Raw genomic sequence first — 17201 nt, forward strand, 5'->3', positions numbered from 1 at the left:
TTTCCTTTTAGTGCTTCATGTGTGATACAGATTATTCTAACAACTTAACTCTGAAGCATGATGTGTGAAGATAAAATCCATAGCAGACAAATAAGATGCTGCTCTGTAAAGACATAAAGACAAATCTCTCGATCTTCCAACAACAATCAATGTAAGACTAAATGTGTGGACTCTATGATGCAGGAACTCAAGGCTCATTCAACACAAATTACACTGTAACACCATGTCACTGAAACCATAAAAGCTGCGGAAAAGAGATCCAACTGTGCTGATGCTCTGAAAAGATTTTCTGTCTCCAAACCAAAACCAATATCACTAAAAAGGTCTTTACTCAGATCCATAACTGGAAAGTTAAAGTCATGGACCAGTTCTACCATCCAACTTGTATTCAAAACGAATTCACTTAGTGCTTAGTCACTTGCTTAGTACTCTTACTGTAGCTCACTGAGGAGAGTGGAAAGCCAAAAGGCACATTGAACATTAGACCATCAGATCATTTCACACACTATAATTAGCTTAAATGCTATATGCTATATGGTGAGACTGTCCACACACAGATGATGGCAGTAATATACATATTCAACCAAAAGAGGACAAAGAGAAAAAGAGAGTCACTTTTATATAATTTGAGATTCTCTGCATGTAAACCGTGTTTTTAAATGCATGTGTCTAGTTGTGGATGTAGGCTGATTGGTCATCAGGTAGGTTGGTTTTGAAACTATGTTTTTTCTAATATCAGCTGTTTGCATCTGCCAAATTAGAAATCCCCAATATTGGAGTACATGATGCTTCTATCACTTTCCCTAAACCTGGCCTTTAGAGGAGTACTCCACTGATTTAGCATTCACTCCTATAATATTGTAAACTCACAGTGGACAAACAATCAAAATCAGAGACAGCAGAACCAGAGAAGAAGCATATTTTCAAGTGACATCACTTGAGACAAATTATTTATATACTTTCACATATGCAGTGGTACTCCTGGAGCAGAAATGAGCCGATAGTTTGTGGTAAGCTGATTAAACATAATTATTCAGTAAGATTCCCCATGTAAGCACAATATGTACAGAAATAATAAAAGCCTTAAGACTGGATTTAAACTCCAGGCACAACAGCAAGATACAGCCTCAAGATCAGGTAAAAATCTTTCACCATCTCAGTTAACAATGTGCTTAAAGGATGCATGCAGTATTAACAAATACATTTTCACTGGTTTCTAACCCAGCCTTGACCTCGAACCTTTTTCATCACATAACTTTACAGTAACCTTGAGCTAACCTCATTTCTAAAACTTAGTCCTAAAAAGCCCTCTAGCACCTGGAGGCCTGTGTGGATTACAGCACTCACAAGTTGTAATCACTCTACAGCTCTCACAGTAAAATTGGTTCTCACGGAAACAGACACACGCAAACACACACACACACACACACACACACACACACACACAGTTTTCCAACAGTTTTCTGGAGAAACTTGCACGTCTTCTGACTGCACCTGTCCCTGCAGGGATTTCAGTGGGTCTGTGTGTGCAGTCACGCAAGCTGTGTGCACCAAACAGAAATAAACATTAACAACAATAGTTTGATCAGTTACAGTAGGTCAGCATAGCTGCACATGCCCAAACATCTCCCACATGTAAAGCCAGAAAGTTTCAGGTCTGAGTCAGGAGACGTAGCATCACCTGTTTGCCACCACTAGATGGCAGGAGAGCTACTTATTACGCACCACAGGAGCCCCAGGATTCAAGTGAGGATCTGATCTTTGATGAGGCCTGTCCATTTGTCCAACAACTTTTTTGTCTTTGTACTTGGCCTGCAAACATTGCATTATCTAGGTATGATTACTTCTGAAAATGTTCCCACCGAACATCAGGAGAGATGCTAAAATCCTGAGCACCAAAGCAGATTATATTCCCAGTGGAAATATCTCCAAAAAAATATGAAACTTCTGCAAAAAGCTATTTTTACTGCAGAAGATGATAAGAGATAAAACCTGAGTATCCAAAGCCACCAAGAGGCTCTAACTTTGCTACAGGGCTGTAGCATAATACTGTTATAATGGCAAAAGAACTGACAACATATTTAGAATTTGATGCTTGTCAAATTGTTAAATTGTTTCTGTTGTACAGTGACACTCTAGGCATCGACTGCATATGTGTCTGAGCTAGTAGTAGTAGCTAGTAGTCCAGATGATCCCTGAAAACTTCCACAACTTTCCCTAATTTTACATCCTTTCATTTTCTCTGTAGTCAGCTTCTATAATTTTCTGCCTTGAGATTCTGTTGCAGAGACAGAGAAATTTTTTTTTTTAGTTTGTAATTCAGCTTTCTGGTTTATGTTCTTATCCTTTCATTTTCTCACAGGCCTTTGGCAAAGTCATGAGATCACGGAGAAATCACAGGACGCAGTTAAACTCAGTGTTGTTTTTTTCTGTTTTTTGCCCAGAGGTACAGGGAAGGATAAGTCTGCTGAGTGCTATTCAGAACAACAGCAAAACAATAACACATAAATATCTCATCATTTCATCAGGTAATTCTCAGACTTCAGGGACTCACACAGGTCACATACAGTAACAGTGACCAGAGGTTGACCTCAAGTGAAGTTAACTATGGCCATACCAAATCCATGACATCATAACGTCTCTCTCTCTCTCTCTCTCTCTCTCTGTCTCTCTCTATCTCTCTCTCTCTCACACACTCACACACACACACACACACACACACACACTCATAAACACAGTATACATAGTCACATGCACTCATACAGGCTCATAAGCATCAGAGAAGAGCACCGTCTGCTGAACTCAAAGACACACAGTGACTCGTGACACACACACACACACACACCATCATGGCTGAGGAAAAAGCCAAAGTGAACAACAATCGTTGACTCGGGGCGAAAAGGAAAGGCTGCAGGAGAATAAGAGAATGAGTGCAGAGTGAGCGGCAGTGTGAGGGTGGAAGGGGCAGAGCAGTAGGATGCGAGAAGAAGGAGGGGTGACACGATAAAACCAGAACTGCACTTTTATTGAACTTTTTTTGGTGGTTTTTAGAAAAACAAAACACATGGACATAAAATAAGGTGAAAAGCAGGGAAAGTATGGGAACCAGGGCTTGTTTTGCTTCTCAGCTTTCTCTCATTCCCTCATCTTCTCCCATCTACTTTGACTCACGAAACTTTACACAACTTTCCTCACGAACGTCTCCATCTATTTCACTTCCTTTCCTTACATATCTGACCTCCCTTTTCTCCTCTTTTATTCTAAATTCTTCCCTTCTGTTGTCGTCTGTCTTCCTGTCGAGTGCAAAGCAAATCAGCATCAGTTTTACAGTGCTGTTGTCTCGTAGCACCTCGGAGGAGCCCGTGGGCTCGTTAAACTGCAGTTGGCAGTAGACAAACTGCAAAAACAGAAGGGAAGTTTGGAAGAGATGGACACACACAAGACCAAATTGAAGATAACCTCAAGAAACTAAACTTTTCTTGTCTATCTTAATTTAGAACATACAGTATCTGTAGTGCTTCTCCTTGTTAATCTAACTTTTCTCTAGCTCTCCCGCTGTCCAGACCAATTTATAATGAGCGAGATAATTAGAACCACAAAGACTTGAGGGGGAGGGTGGGCGGGGGTGGGGGGGGTTGAAGGACAAAAGGAAACGAGTGTGAGTAATACAGGCGTCTGGCTGCAACTGCCCAGGCATCTGGGGGTTTAGTCTTGTGTACACAAGAAGACTCAGCTCACGTCATGTACACACTCACACCCACACTGTGCAATCTGATATGCTGATGCTTTAAATAAATAGGAAATTCTGGGTAATGTGATGTGGTGAGTGTGGGGGTAGCTTAATAATCTGTTTCTGTTTGATTCCTGTAAGATACAACTTCATCCTAGAAAAATAAGAAAATTAGTAACAAATGCCTGATGGAACCTGCATGAGCACATTTATGTAGACACAGCAGAGGCATCCTGTATTTACAGGATTCACATGGGGCTGGTCTTGAACTTTTGCCCAAGTTTTTTCAGGATTTGGCAGTGATTACACATATGACATGCACAATATCACAAACACACAAGGCACACGCACATCTTCCTGTACAAGCCTCCGCTCTCTTTCTCAGTTCCTCCTTTCTTATCTTTTCCCTGTCTGCTTGTTGGTCTCTCACATGCTCTGCCTCTCATTTCCACGTATGTAGTTAAATGCTGCCATCTCCTCTGCTCTAATCAAACCCACATGGTTTGGTTGGTCAGCACGCCAGCGGCCCGCAGTGCTGTACACACTTTTGGCTGTGAATGTGTGCGTCACTGTGGCAGTTTGTTGTGCAGTTGCTGTGCACATCACACAAAACAGTGACTCCCAAACCTTTTGGCTTGTGACCTCTTTGACTAAAACATCCTCTTGCATCTGTCACACGGTATATATATATGCCGATGAGCTGTGAGTGGTTTTTGCATTTCACATTGTAATTTTTAGGAACCTAAGAGGTACAATTGTCCAGTAATTTACAAGGAAACACTAAAGATTAGAGAAAAAAAACCACAATTTGTTTTACAGAAATGTTTTTTCTTCTTTCATGTCCAGTTAATCTTCCCTCGACCTATTAGATTCATTTCACAACCCCTTGGGGAGGTCTACACCATACGACTGACACAGAGTTAAATCATAAGAGAAAGATAGAGTATTACGTGGTGGCACTTTTTTCTGCATGCATTTGCACTTCATGTCCAGTGGCTTCCTCTGAGGGTAAAGGCCAGTGATAATGACTTCCAGGAGTTGCGATGGGGAAGGCCAGGGTCAAGTTCACATCTGGGATTACCGGGGTTACTGGGGTGAGAGGTTTTTACTGGAGGTCATCAGGATGATTAAGTGGAGAATGCCACTGAAGTGCGACTTTACTACAGGCCGATCACACACACATTCACACGTACAAGCTCCAACATGTGCAGACATGTTGCTCCTTTTCAAAAACTTTGATTGCAACATGAATGTGATAAGGGCAACAATTTGTAATAGGACACGACACTAATCATACTGCACAAGGTGCCCCATTATTACACTTAAAGAGCTATTTGTAAGTTTTGTTATTGCTACATAGTCAATGTTAGCATTAAGCATTAAGCATGTTAGCTGTTTACTGACCAGTCTAGAAGTTGCGAGTTCAGCTTCAAACTTCATTCCTTTACTCACCAAGACCTGTCTCGGTGGAAAGCAACCCATTTATTTTACTTCTGTTTCTGTCATGTCTTTTCTTCTCCTGAAGTTAGCATGCTTACCAGCTGATCCCGGGCTTGGTCGGACTGTCAATGTAGTGTCCAGTCTGCCCTGAAGAAGTAGCGATGCTCATAGGGTGTATTATTATCTCTTGTATTGTAAAGACAATGATGGCTGAAGCTCTTGGCAAGACTGGTAAGTCAACAGCTGATGCTAATGCCAAAAATTACAAAGAACTCCTTTAAGTGCAATATGGTGAGTTTAGTTTCCCATTCCACACCCAGATAGAGGTTATTTGGGATAATAAAGAGTCTGTGGACAGTTTAGATGTTCCTCCGATATGGTTCAAATCTGTGTCATTTGAATGAGGGGAGGAAATAGGAAACAATAAACTGCACAAGAGGAAGTGAGCATGGCACATTTCACCTCAGTGAGAGTGCTGGTACAAGGTTCAGCCTGATTTGAATGAGACAGAATCATCTCAAATCCAAACAGAGAGACAGAGAGAGAAATACTGCGACTTATGGCCTCTCTGCTGCTTCTGATTTAACTGGTTTAACTAGTTTTTTGAAAATTGTCAATTTGTAGTTGTCTGATTAAATTACAGAAGACAGACATGAAGGGAAAGGCATTGAATATATAGATTTTTAAATGTCAAAGCTGCAACTATCAAGTTTTGTCATTGTTGTTTTGTCAAGTTTGTTTTTTTTATTAATCATTTTGCCTATATGATGTCAGAAAATAATGAGACATGCCCCTTTGAGTTTTCCCATAGTCCAAAGAGATGTCTTCAAATCATTTGTTTTGTCTGCCCAACAGTCCAAAGGAGGGAAAAACAACAAATCCTCACTTTGAAGAGGCACGAAACAGCATGATTACCCACATAGTTGGCAATTTTCTTTCAATTGATAACTATCATTTCAACACTATAAAATATTATTTTAAATATCAGGATACCCAAAGGGGAAAACTCTCCTTTCCTTCTTCTTTATTATTACTGCTGTTTATTAATCTTATTCTTTCTAGTAATACTGAGCGTCTTTGCTGTGAACTTGGGCTGGTAAGAGTCAATCACTATTGTTAACAAGTCATAATACACTTTGTTTGCCTTACACATGGTACAACCTGTAAATCTTTGAGTTGGCAGTCGGTGATATCAGTTACCAGCAAGGATCTTGTTTTGAGAGAGAACACAGAAAGATGAAGATAACAAAACAAAAGAAGTGAACAGTATATGTGTGGAAAATAGTTGGAGGGGAACATAAGGAAATGAAGATGAGTGAAATAAAGTTGGCAGAAGAGAAGCAAACTAATACTTTCCTATGCCTCCAAAGACAGAGGAGTCTCTCTTTACATATCTGTCGTCTTCATTCTTTCAGTTTCTCAACCTTTCCGTCTCTGTCACTATCTGTTTGCCTTTGATCTCCCAGCTCTCTCGGTCTCTGTCTCTCTTTGCTGACTCACTCTCCCTATCCTTTTCTCCACAACAATGAGATAAAAAATGACCTGCACTCCAGTCTCTAACTTTCTCACTAACTTTCCCCCTTTTTCTTTCTTCTCCTTTCCATCCTCTCCCCTTCTGTTTTCCCCTTCTCCCTCTCTTCAACGTGCTTGAGGAATGTGTCAGAGCAGCACAAAAGAACAAAAGCTTGACAGGAGGAGGAGGAGGAAGAAAAGGAGGAGAAGGGTGGTGGGGAGTGGGGGAGAGAAAGTTGCGTGAGGTAAAAGAGAGGCAGAAAGGAAAAGGGGGGAAAGGAGGGAAGGAATGAGCGGAGAGAGAAAGGTTGAGAGGAGCAGAGCACGGTTGAATGGATCTGAATGCTGAGCGGTGCTTTGTCATCACGTGCTGACATACAGCATCACACACATTTCAGAGCTCTTTATCAAGCGTTCCCTCTGTGCAGCAGGCACACAAGATGGGTGAGGCTGTCACTGTGCTATACTGCACGGATGCCTGTTTGATTCAGCGGCCTTTGATGCATTTCTTGTTATGTCATGGTAATACGCTAAAGGCCTGTGGCGAGGCTGAAGATGAATTTTCCCCGACACTAGACAGCTCTCTATTGTAACCTTTGCATTTGCATCAGTCACTTCTGAACTGGGGGCATGATCAATTCCCTTTTTTCTGAACAGACCATGTTCGACAGACCACCACAGCAGCAGTAAGTCAGACTAATGCTGTGCTTTAATGGTTGGACTGTGTTAGAATTGGACCCACCTGGCCTGTAAATGATACTTTTCTGCTTTCATCAGACAGATTGTTTTGTTTCAGTACTGTGAGAGCAAACCCTTAAAGGGTTAACATATGCAAGACAGCTACAAAAAGTGAATGACAGGAAAGAAAAAGAGACAATGGGAAATTGGAGTGAAAATTACAGCTCTGATATGGCTGGGATCACCTCTGCTGTTTGGACCAGGAGGAACTTGTGAGGACATGCTGTGATTGCGGCATGGTGTGTGGCCAAAGACGTGTGTGAGTGTGACTGTGTGAGAGAGAGAGAGGGAGTGAGAGAGAAGGACACAATGTGAACAAGCTTTGTTCACATCAAACAGACCCGCCAGTCGATGCAAACCGCTGGATTTGGATACAGGTCTGTGCGTAAAAGCGCATATCGCGTTACCATATATCAATCTGAGGCAGTTATCCACCTTTGTTCGTCAGCGTGTCTTTGTTGTATGTGTGACACTGAGCCGGTGTAATAGTGTGTGTATGTGTGTGTGTGCGTGTTGCCTACATGGTTTGCTGAGGGACCTTCTCTTGATCCACCGCCCCACCCTCCTTCCTTCAAGTCGCCCGGGTTACTTCGCGCTAATTCGCCGTGCAGTGTAGCGGATGGGATCATCCATCAAGAGTCAATAGTTAACGTCGGCTTTGTCCCGTTACCATCCATCATCAGCGTGTGCGTGCGTGTGCGCATACATACAGTGCGTGTGTGAGCGTGTGTGTGTTCTTTATACCTCCGACCCCGTGGGCCCCTGACCCTGGCCCGTCTGACGCGCTGTTCAAAATGCCCTCGCGTCTCCTCCTCTCCTCCTCCTCACTCCCCTCTCTTCCGTCCGAACAGCGGGAGGCGAAAAGCTCTGAGGAGACACCGCGGGCCTGCGCCAGTCCCACCTCTTATTTTAATCTCCTTCTTTCTGTCCACCCCCCCATGGGTTCGTGGTGTTTTTTCCTCTGACACAGGCCCCGTTAAATGGATAGTCCACCGGTCGAGGCCAGAAGCTGTATCCCATTACCACCGCTTTTATTTTTATGACACAGCGCGGTGGCGCACAGGAGGCTTGGGGGTGAACTTGGCCTCTCTCTTCTCACAAGTACACACACACACACACACATACACACACAAACTCTCAAACTCACACACACACTCTGCCATCCATTCAGTCTGGCAGTTGACTGGTTCTTCCTTCGCACCGCCCTGCCAAGACGACATGTTCTGTCAACAGACTGGCCTGGCTACATCCTCCCTCTTTTGCACTAATAACGTTCACCGCACAGAAGTCATTCCTTCAACCAAGCCATTATTGACTGTATCAACAAAAACAAAACACGTCGTGCACTAAACTCTTTTAAATATCATAAATCCTGCAGCGGCTTCTCCAGAGCGCACAAAACCATCACAGCACGGTCACTGTGGCTGGTTCAAGGCGTGCGCTTGGATGAGAGGTTCAGCTCGGTGGCGTACATGCCGCCTGCAGAGGCGTGGCCAGGTTGAGGTCCTTGCCTGTTGGTCCCTGGGGCGTGTCCGTATAAAAGGAGGCGTGTGCATCCCGACACAAGTACCTTTGCTCTCAGTGCCATTCATTTGGTGCTCAGCCGCTTATAACGTGCACCGGCACATAGATGAGAAAAGTGCTTTGACAGTCGGCCACTCATCCCGGGAAGAGGGCAGAAGTAACTGGACAGAGTCGGACCATCCGGCGCGGCCACACACCCAGACCAGATTCCGACGGGACAAGTTAAGCCCTTTTGAGGCACAGACGCGCACAAGCAGCATCGCAGGGACCAGACTTGGACCTGACAGTTCACCTCCGCAAACTACCCGCAAACTACCCGCAGCCTACCATGGAGCGCAAAATCCCTGATTTCTCCGGCACCTGGGAGATGAAGAGCTCTGAAAACTTCGAGGAACTCTTGAAAGCGTTGAGTAAGTGATGGAAGTTATGATTAAAAAAAAAAAAAAAAAAAACCTTCATGGCCTAATGTAGCAGCTTGACTCATTTATTTTTGCGCAAGAGTGGTTTCTTATGTAGCTTGTATTTCTGTGCGTGGTGACAGATCAGATGTGTCAGCTCAAACGGTGGCGTTCTCAGCACATTGTGGGTCAAATCTTTCTCTGTGTCCCTGCACCAGCGAGGATCACCCTCTGTGCCGCATGGGTGGGTGGTGCTGGGGGGGGGGGGGGTCTTTGTAATTCTGCACAACCCAAAACTCTGTGCTTGGCCCCTCGCCAGCCTCACCCCTCTTTCTCTCCTCTCCCCCTTTGGCCTCCCCTGCTAACACAATAGAGACAAACGGTGGCACATCTGTCTGTGTCGCTGTTTCAGATTGTCTGTGTGTGTGTGTGTGTGTGTGTGTGTGTGTGTGTGTCTTGCAGAGGACCGTTAAGACACGATACAGTGCAGGACAGTCTCATCCTTATCTGAAGTGACAGTCGGGGCTAAGAACAAACACCTGCTGCTGAGATTCACAGTGTTTGGTCTGCGTCTGTGCCCCATCACTGCGATAACTGTTGTCTGGGCGGGGTAAGGCTGTGTGTGAGTGTGTGTGCGCGTGTGTGAGTGTGTGTGTGCGTGCGTGTGTGCGTGCGTGTGTGTGTGTGTGTGTGTGTGTGTGAGTGCGTGCGTGTGCGTGCGTGTGTGTGGAGTCAGAGCCGTCTGTCGTTAGTAGCCAATTCCCATTGGATGACTTGCCAGTACACACCTGGAATTCATATCATCATGTTTCTGTCTCTCTCTCTCTCCCACACCCACACACGTATTGTCTACTGCATGTGGAGCTTAATAAATAGCTGTCAAATGACACTTTTGTTCTGAATATAGACACATCACCACTGAGCCAGAGCACAAATACCACTTTTCCTGTTTGACAGACGCACCAATTAGCGTTTAATGTGTATGTAATTATTTCTGTTCACCTCCATGTCCCTCTGTCTGTGTGAGACTGATAGAGATAGAGAATATGATTAAGTGTGTGAGTAAGAGTGTGTGTGCGTGTGCGTGTGTGTGGGGGTGTCTATAACAAAGGGAAAGATGACAGTATAATGAGCGCAATGCTGAGAGGACAAGGACTGTTTGTAGTCATTTGTACATTTTTTGAATGGTCCCTATACATAGTATAAACATATTTTTTATTTGTACCAGTAGATTGTGTGTCCTTGATGTGAAAATAAAGTGCAAGAGTGACAAAGACAAAAGTGCAACACAAGAAATAAAGGAGGAGGAACTGCAGGAGGAATGCAGGTTAAACTCCACTGATATTGGTGTACCTTAGCCAATACTCTCTCTCTGTCTCTCTCTCTCTCTCTCTCTCTCTCACACACACACAGACATGTATCACAGCATGTGTTCCTATAATGTCCCTTTGCATTGGAATGACTGACAGAGAGGAATGACCCCTGGTTTCATTGGGGGCCAGAGCGCAGCTGGACACAGCCTGTCAGCACCCAACCTCCTCCTTCCCTCCATCCTCTCTTCCTTTCCTCACTCCTGCTCTCCTCCCCTCTTCATTCGTCTCCCCGTGTCCCAAATGCTTCCTCTGCCCTCTGCTCTTTGACCTTTAACCCTGACCCTGACCGTCTGTCTATCTGTGTGAGTGTGTGTGTCCTCGTGTGGGCAGGTCTGCATGAATTTAAGCATTTTGGTCACAGGTTTGCGAAAGTCTCTCCAGGTAATTTCCAACTTCTAACAACTGGCAGTTACTTGAGAAGCTTCAGTCTCCTCTGTGGCTCCCAAATGGTCCACAGGCCAGCAATTTACTCCTGTGTCCAAGCCAACAGACTGAGGTCAGTTACTATCTACATGTCAGCTTGTTGCCTGAAATAATCTAAACCTTTTGTAAGGACATTTTCCTCAAGCAGAATTGCATTCTCAAAAAAAAGGTTTCTCCAACTATCATGCATTTTTGTAGCAATGTACTGTGTTTACATTATATAAAAAAATATATTTTAAGGCTAAATCCATAAATGAAATAATTCTTTATTTTATATTTTCCATTTTTTTTGTTGTTACTCAACAATTGCCAACTGGAATCAAGCCTATCAGGCTGCAACTAACTTTAATTTCCATTATCAACCAATCTGTCTGATAAATTGTTTAGCCTGAAATGTGACAAAATGGTCCATGTCCATTCTGACATCTCAAAAGTGCTAGTTTGCAAAATCTTCGTGCCAAAACAAAAAAAAAAAACATTTTTAGAAACTGGAACAAGCAAAAACTTACTAATTTGCTTGAGTTAAATGATTGATTGATTATCAAAATGGGTGGACATTAAATTTACACTCCACACTATGCAAATGGCCCATATTTGGATCATTATTGTAATGTATAAATGCAACCACCATTTTAATGTTTTATGTTGTAATGATGAGACTTTGTGGGATTTTAATTACTGTATGTACAGCTAGGTGGATTAATTTATAGTAACGCAGCACATTTTATCAACAGGTTGTATTTCTTGGACTGCACTATTTCCCTGTGAGATGTAGAGGAAAAGTAGCATTTAATTTAAGCACAAGTTCCTCAAAACTGCATTTTAGCACAGCACACTATACACAGTGCAATTTGCAGGAAATTCACAGTAGACAATGACAATGCATGTGCACACTGTGCTGTGTGAGCGGTACATGCAGTGCACACGGCGAACAGCCTGGACATCCTGATGTATGCTGAATGACTGTGCATTTCTGAGTGTGTATATATTTACCCTTGGTGACAGGTGGGAATGTGTGAGAGGTGAGAAGTGCGAAACCCAACTCGACGGCAGATACACGCTGGACGACGTACACACACTTCCCCTCACACTTGGACAGGGATCTTCACACACCACACACAGACCACTGCCCCTTGTCTGTCTTACTCCCTCCTCCTCTCTCCTCCCTCCCTCCTTCCACACCGATCTGCCTCTTGCTCCTCTCTTTTCCCACGCTGTATCATCAGTTTCCCTCCTTCCCTTTTTTCAGATATACAGTATCTGACAAAGCTTCCCCCTCTCCTATTTTCTCTAAAATATTTATTATCATTCTTATTTAATATATATCATTTTCTTTTTGTCTAAAAGAGGTTGGATCATGGTAGCATTTATCATCAACTGGAAACAAATTTGTAAATTTAGAAAAATAAAAGTTTTGTCCATTTCTTATAATTTCTTATAAATAAATATATTTATATAAAGTACATCACATAAGTCTGGTACTTCTGCAACATCTGAACTAGGAGGTTTTAAAAATGGGTAAGTTGTGCAAAAAAGATAAGGTAGATTTAGGTAGCTTAGCATCATCTAAATCCCTGTTCTCTCCCTGCTTCCTGTCTGGTGGGTGTTGTACTCTATAATAATCACACACACATGCATCAACATACACACAAAGGGGATGAATATACTAGAAATTGTGAGTGTGTGTTTACCTTTGTGTCTTGGCAGGGTACTGTATCACACTATGTGAATATGTGTGCTTTCTCTGTGTGTTTGCAGAAGATTAAAGATGTAATTCAACTACAAATGTATTCAAACCACAGATCAGTGAGTAATCACCATAGTAGTCTGTCAGTTTGAGTCGCGACTCACAGTTGTAAGTCTGTGCGTGTGTGTGCGTGTGTGATGAAGTCTGGGGGGAGTGCAGATGTGCTGGGCATGCTTTGTCATATGACCTCATTGTTTCCTCTGTCATCATTACTGGACAGAGCTGTGCAGTGCAAGACTGCTCCTTTTACCCTGAGTGTGCAGGAGAACACAGAACAAACGGCAACTCCACACAAACTCTCTCGCCCACACACACACTCACACCACATGTCCCAAGGCCAGTGGTTTTGCATAATTTGGTACAAACAGGTTTAGTTTGCCTTGCTCCTTAAGGCTATCCTATAAACCAAATCTGTGTGACACAAAAAAAGATCGGTCCTCATGAACTGAGTTCACCTCTTGTAGGTGTGTGCTGCTTGCATGGGAATATTCATTCAAAGCAGCTACAGCACATTGTGTAAGTGTTTGCTTGTGCTGTCCTTTACATGAGCTCCACATCTGTTCTTACACACTCATTCTAGCTTTATCATTATCACCTTGTCTTTTAGATGTGAATGTGATGCTGCGCAAGATCGCGGTGAAGGCAGCCTCCAAGCCACTGGTGGAGATCTCACAGGACGGAGAGACTCTATCTATTAAAACCTCAACCACAGTCCGCACCACCCACATCACCTTCACTGTGGGGCAGGAGTTCAACGAGACCACGGTTGATGGACGTCCCTGCACGGTACGCAACACATGGACACGGACCTATCCCTAAATGTTCTCTCAATACTACTTTCTCTGCATATGCACACACACACAACCAAACACACACACAGCAGTAATGGGCGTATAGGGAGGGAGCTGTGCATATTACATCAATCTGTTTAATTTGGCTTTTCATCGTATTTGGACTGATAGCATATCTCTACCCCTCCTGGTCTCTGAAGGCCTATCATGCTACACTACGCTCCTTCACACCCTTTACGACCCCTTTCAACTTCCCCTCTTCCCTCCTTCCCCCTTTTTGCCCTTCCTGCCCTCCGTCCCTCCCTAATTCTCCCCGTTGCTCTCCTCGTTTTCCCATAGACGGCCTCTGTTTGGCCGTCTCCAAAGCAAACACATGCAACCAGCCAGCACTTTGCTGTACTAACGATGAGCGCATCACAAGTTATCACCTCTCAGTGATCACCCTGCTCTGCCTTACTTGTTTTCTCTTCCCATTAGCCACTCCCTCAGTATCCCCTCTTCCTTCTGAATGGCATTGTATTAATCTGTGCATTCATTCATCTATAGATGCAACAATTAACATGTCTCTAATGTTTTTTCTCCTTCTCTCTCTCTCTGTCCTCAGAGTTTTCCATGCTGGGAAACAGACAGTAAGATCAGCTGTGAGCAGACTCTGCAGAAAGGAGAGGGACCTAAGACATCCTGGACCCGAGAGATCACCAATGACGGCAAGCTGATCCTGGTAAAGCACACAAACTATCCACTATGCAAAAGTTTAGAGATCAACAATGTTAACACTTCACTGTAGATTAAAAACCACAATTTATAGTGTATCTATCTGTAGAGTTTTGGACTCAGGGCACATTACTTGGATTTTTGGATTTGACTTAAAATAATTGGACTCCTTCCAGAGGAAAAAATTTAAGTTTATTCTTGAACTTGGAAAGAGTAGCTTGACAACAAGACGAAAGAAAAACTTAACTCAAGGTCTACTGACGAACTTTTTCAGGAGTTTTCAACCATATCTCACATACTGAGAAATGTAATTAATCTATGTTGTAGTTATTTAATACCCTGTTCGCCATGTCTAAAAACGTCTAAAGAAAGTACTCTCTGAGTTGACACCTGCATGTTACTGTACCATGCATCAACATTCAAAAGCTACCTGGTAATTAAAAATACTTGCAGTTTATTTTTTCAACATGAAAAATTATTATTTATTTTAAATTTTCAAACCTCTGGTATTTCCCCATTGTACTGACAGTTTTTTGTACTGATAGCTGCTAGAAAGTATTTTATCAGTTCCCCCATTTGTAAAACAGGATTACCCTGTAATTTGCAGGCAAATGTTGCCTTTACAGTAAATGTATAATTATATAATCGTCGTAAGAGTGCCATAACGGCAAACTAATTATTCTTCTGGCAGAGGATGAAAGAGCATCTGTCAAGATTACAAAACGCATGTACAGGCATCAGCTTCAAGTCACGAAAGTGAGCGTGCAAACAGCATCTATGCTGTTGATGTTAATGTAACCAATAATTACATTAGTGCTGTTTAAAGCAAAGGTTGATAAGCTGCCCACCCATCAACAGATCTGTAATTAATTAGAAACTCCACTCAGCTGAGACTTCAGGCTGACTGAAACAACCTTTAAGAAGTATTTCAAATATTATTTGACCCAAGTCTATTGGTAAACCAGTCCAACCAGGTAAACCAGAGCCGACACTCTCTCTGCTGTAAATTGTTTCTGAATTGAACAAACTGTAAATAGGTAAGTATTTATGGGCCAACGCTTGCTTGAGGGTCTAAGACTCCTGGTGTGCTTTTAAGAGCCAAACCCAAAACAGTTTGTCACAGTGTGATTATGTTGGAGACATTACAAATAGCTCAGTTTGGAGGTTTGGAGAGTATCAAAATTAAATGCTTGTTCTGTGAAATACTTTTAATAAGTTTTAATATAATAAAGTGTTTTTGCCACAGTGCGTGCAAACATCCACATTAAGCATCCACATTCTCCTCTTTCTTTTCAGACCATGAGAGCTGATGATGTGATTTGCACCAGAGTCTATGAGCGACAATGAACAAGAGCACTTCTCACTTTTCCTCCTTCCAGCCCTCCTCTCCTGCATCACGACTTGTGCCACTACTCCCCTTTGTCAAGGCAGCGCTGGGAAATAGCAGTCTTCAGTTTTATTCCCCTGTTAGCTTCACTGCATTATGAGTGTAGTAATTGTATCTAGTATGTCATATATCTACACAATAGTCTTAGCTTCTGAGTTATCTGTCTCATTCAAACATGACCAGCTGGGTTTTAAGCAGGAAAATGTATGTTGCATTGTTTGTTTGAATTGCCTAGGGAAAGCTCATGTAGTTGGCATTGTGTGTATGTGTATGTGTGTGTGTGTGTGTGTGTGCGCGCGCGTGTGTGTGACAGAGAAAAAGAGAGAGAGAGAGAGAGAGAGAGAGAGAGAGAGTGGCAGCAGAAGAGGTGTGAGACTATTTGTAGACGTGTAAACCAATCTATGAGCTCTTCCAGTTTCAGGTCAGTTTTGATGTGTCCTTCTTCTGTGTTCCTTTAGCCCTGTCCCACAACTTAAACCTTTTCTATCTCATGATGACATTTTGTATTTATTACTACACCAGAGTCTGATACAGAACTCAAGGTTTTTACTTTGTGTCTCTTTTATATGAAATGTGATCATAGGAAACAACACTTTCTATGGGAAAAAAAATAAAGCATGATATTAACTCAGCTGGACGTCAACTCTGGGCTCTCCTGTACTGAAAACCATTTAGCATTTAACAGTGCATATGTTTTATGGTTTGTGAGTGTAGCAGAATATGTGCACATTAGATGGCTCCATCTTATTTTAGGCTTTCTGTCAGCTGTCTGCAACTAGAATAACTTGTCTGTCCCCTCCCTACCAGCCTCCCTCTCGGTTTTTCTGTCTTCCCATCCCTGCCTTCCTACTCTCTCTGTCAATCATCTCTGTGGCAAATGCCCTCGTTCTTCTATTATCACTATGCGTCAGTGCGGAAAATGTTTCCATTTCATTTTTTCTCTCTGTCTGCTCACTTTTATCATACATTTCATGTGGCTCTGCTCATCCTGCAGTTTTCCCTGGCATGTGAAGCAACGCACTGAGAGCCAACATCTACAATGCCACTATTACACTCTGCTCTGTTTTATTTCCATTTGACAGTTGGTTCTTGACTCAAAGGAGTGGTTTGACATTTGGCAAACAAGCTTTCTTGTCAAGAATAAGCAGAGAAGAGTGATATCAATCAATCAATACTTTCAGTCTGCACAGTATCAATCTTTTCACTGACTTCTGGGCAATAAACAGGATAACTTTAAACATCCTCATGTAGGGAACATCTGTTGTTATGGTAACCAAGTAGTGTGGTGAGACAAATAGAGGTCAACCTGGGACCTTTGTGGGTCAGACAGTAAACTAACTGACCAATAACCAAATGGTCAGAGACTGAGGATCAGCGGGCGTGTCCCTAACAGCAGGAAATGCCAATTGGATTACAGGGTAAGG

General features: G+C 42.8%; 1 protein-coding gene across 1 annotated transcript; it reads left to right on the forward strand.

The window, feature by feature from the left end:
* Nucleotides 1–8981: 8981 nt before the first annotated feature.
* On the forward strand, nucleotides 8982–16408 carry crabp2a (cellular retinoic acid binding protein 2, a). Its single transcript, XM_071470393.1, has 5 exons — nucleotides 8982–9233; nucleotides 9264–9354; nucleotides 13493–13671; nucleotides 14281–14397; nucleotides 15687–16408. Exons 2-5 carry the CDS (start codon nucleotides 9273–9275, stop codon nucleotides 15735–15737), a joined length of 429 nt encoding a protein of 142 aa, XP_071326494.1. The 5' UTR covers nucleotides 8982–9233; nucleotides 9264–9272; the 3' UTR covers nucleotides 15738–16408.
* Nucleotides 16409–17201: the final 793 nt, after the last annotated feature.

The sequence above is a fragment of the Trachinotus anak genome, unplaced genomic scaffold (genome assembly GCF_046630095.1).
Source record: "Trachinotus anak isolate AG129_WGS33_773 ecotype Australia unplaced genomic scaffold, CSIRO_AGI_Tana_v1 ptg000032l, whole genome shotgun sequence".
Taxonomy (NCBI): Eukaryota; Metazoa; Chordata; class Actinopteri; order Carangiformes; family Carangidae; genus Trachinotus; species Trachinotus anak.

Bases quoted from the DNA above. Each gene is read 5' to 3' on its own strand.
- crabp2a (XM_071470393.1), top strand. From the start codon at position 9,273: ATGGAGCGCAAAATCCCTGATTTCTCCGGCACCTGGGAGATGAAGAGC. The intron at 9,355-13,492 runs GTAAGTGATGGA...CTTGTCTTTTAG, and splicing joins GGAACTCTTGAAAGCGTTGA to ATGTGAATGTGATGCTGCGC. The intron at 13,672-14,280 runs GTACGCAACACA...CTCTGTCCTCAG, and splicing joins TTGATGGACGTCCCTGCACG to AGTTTTCCATGCTGGGAAAC.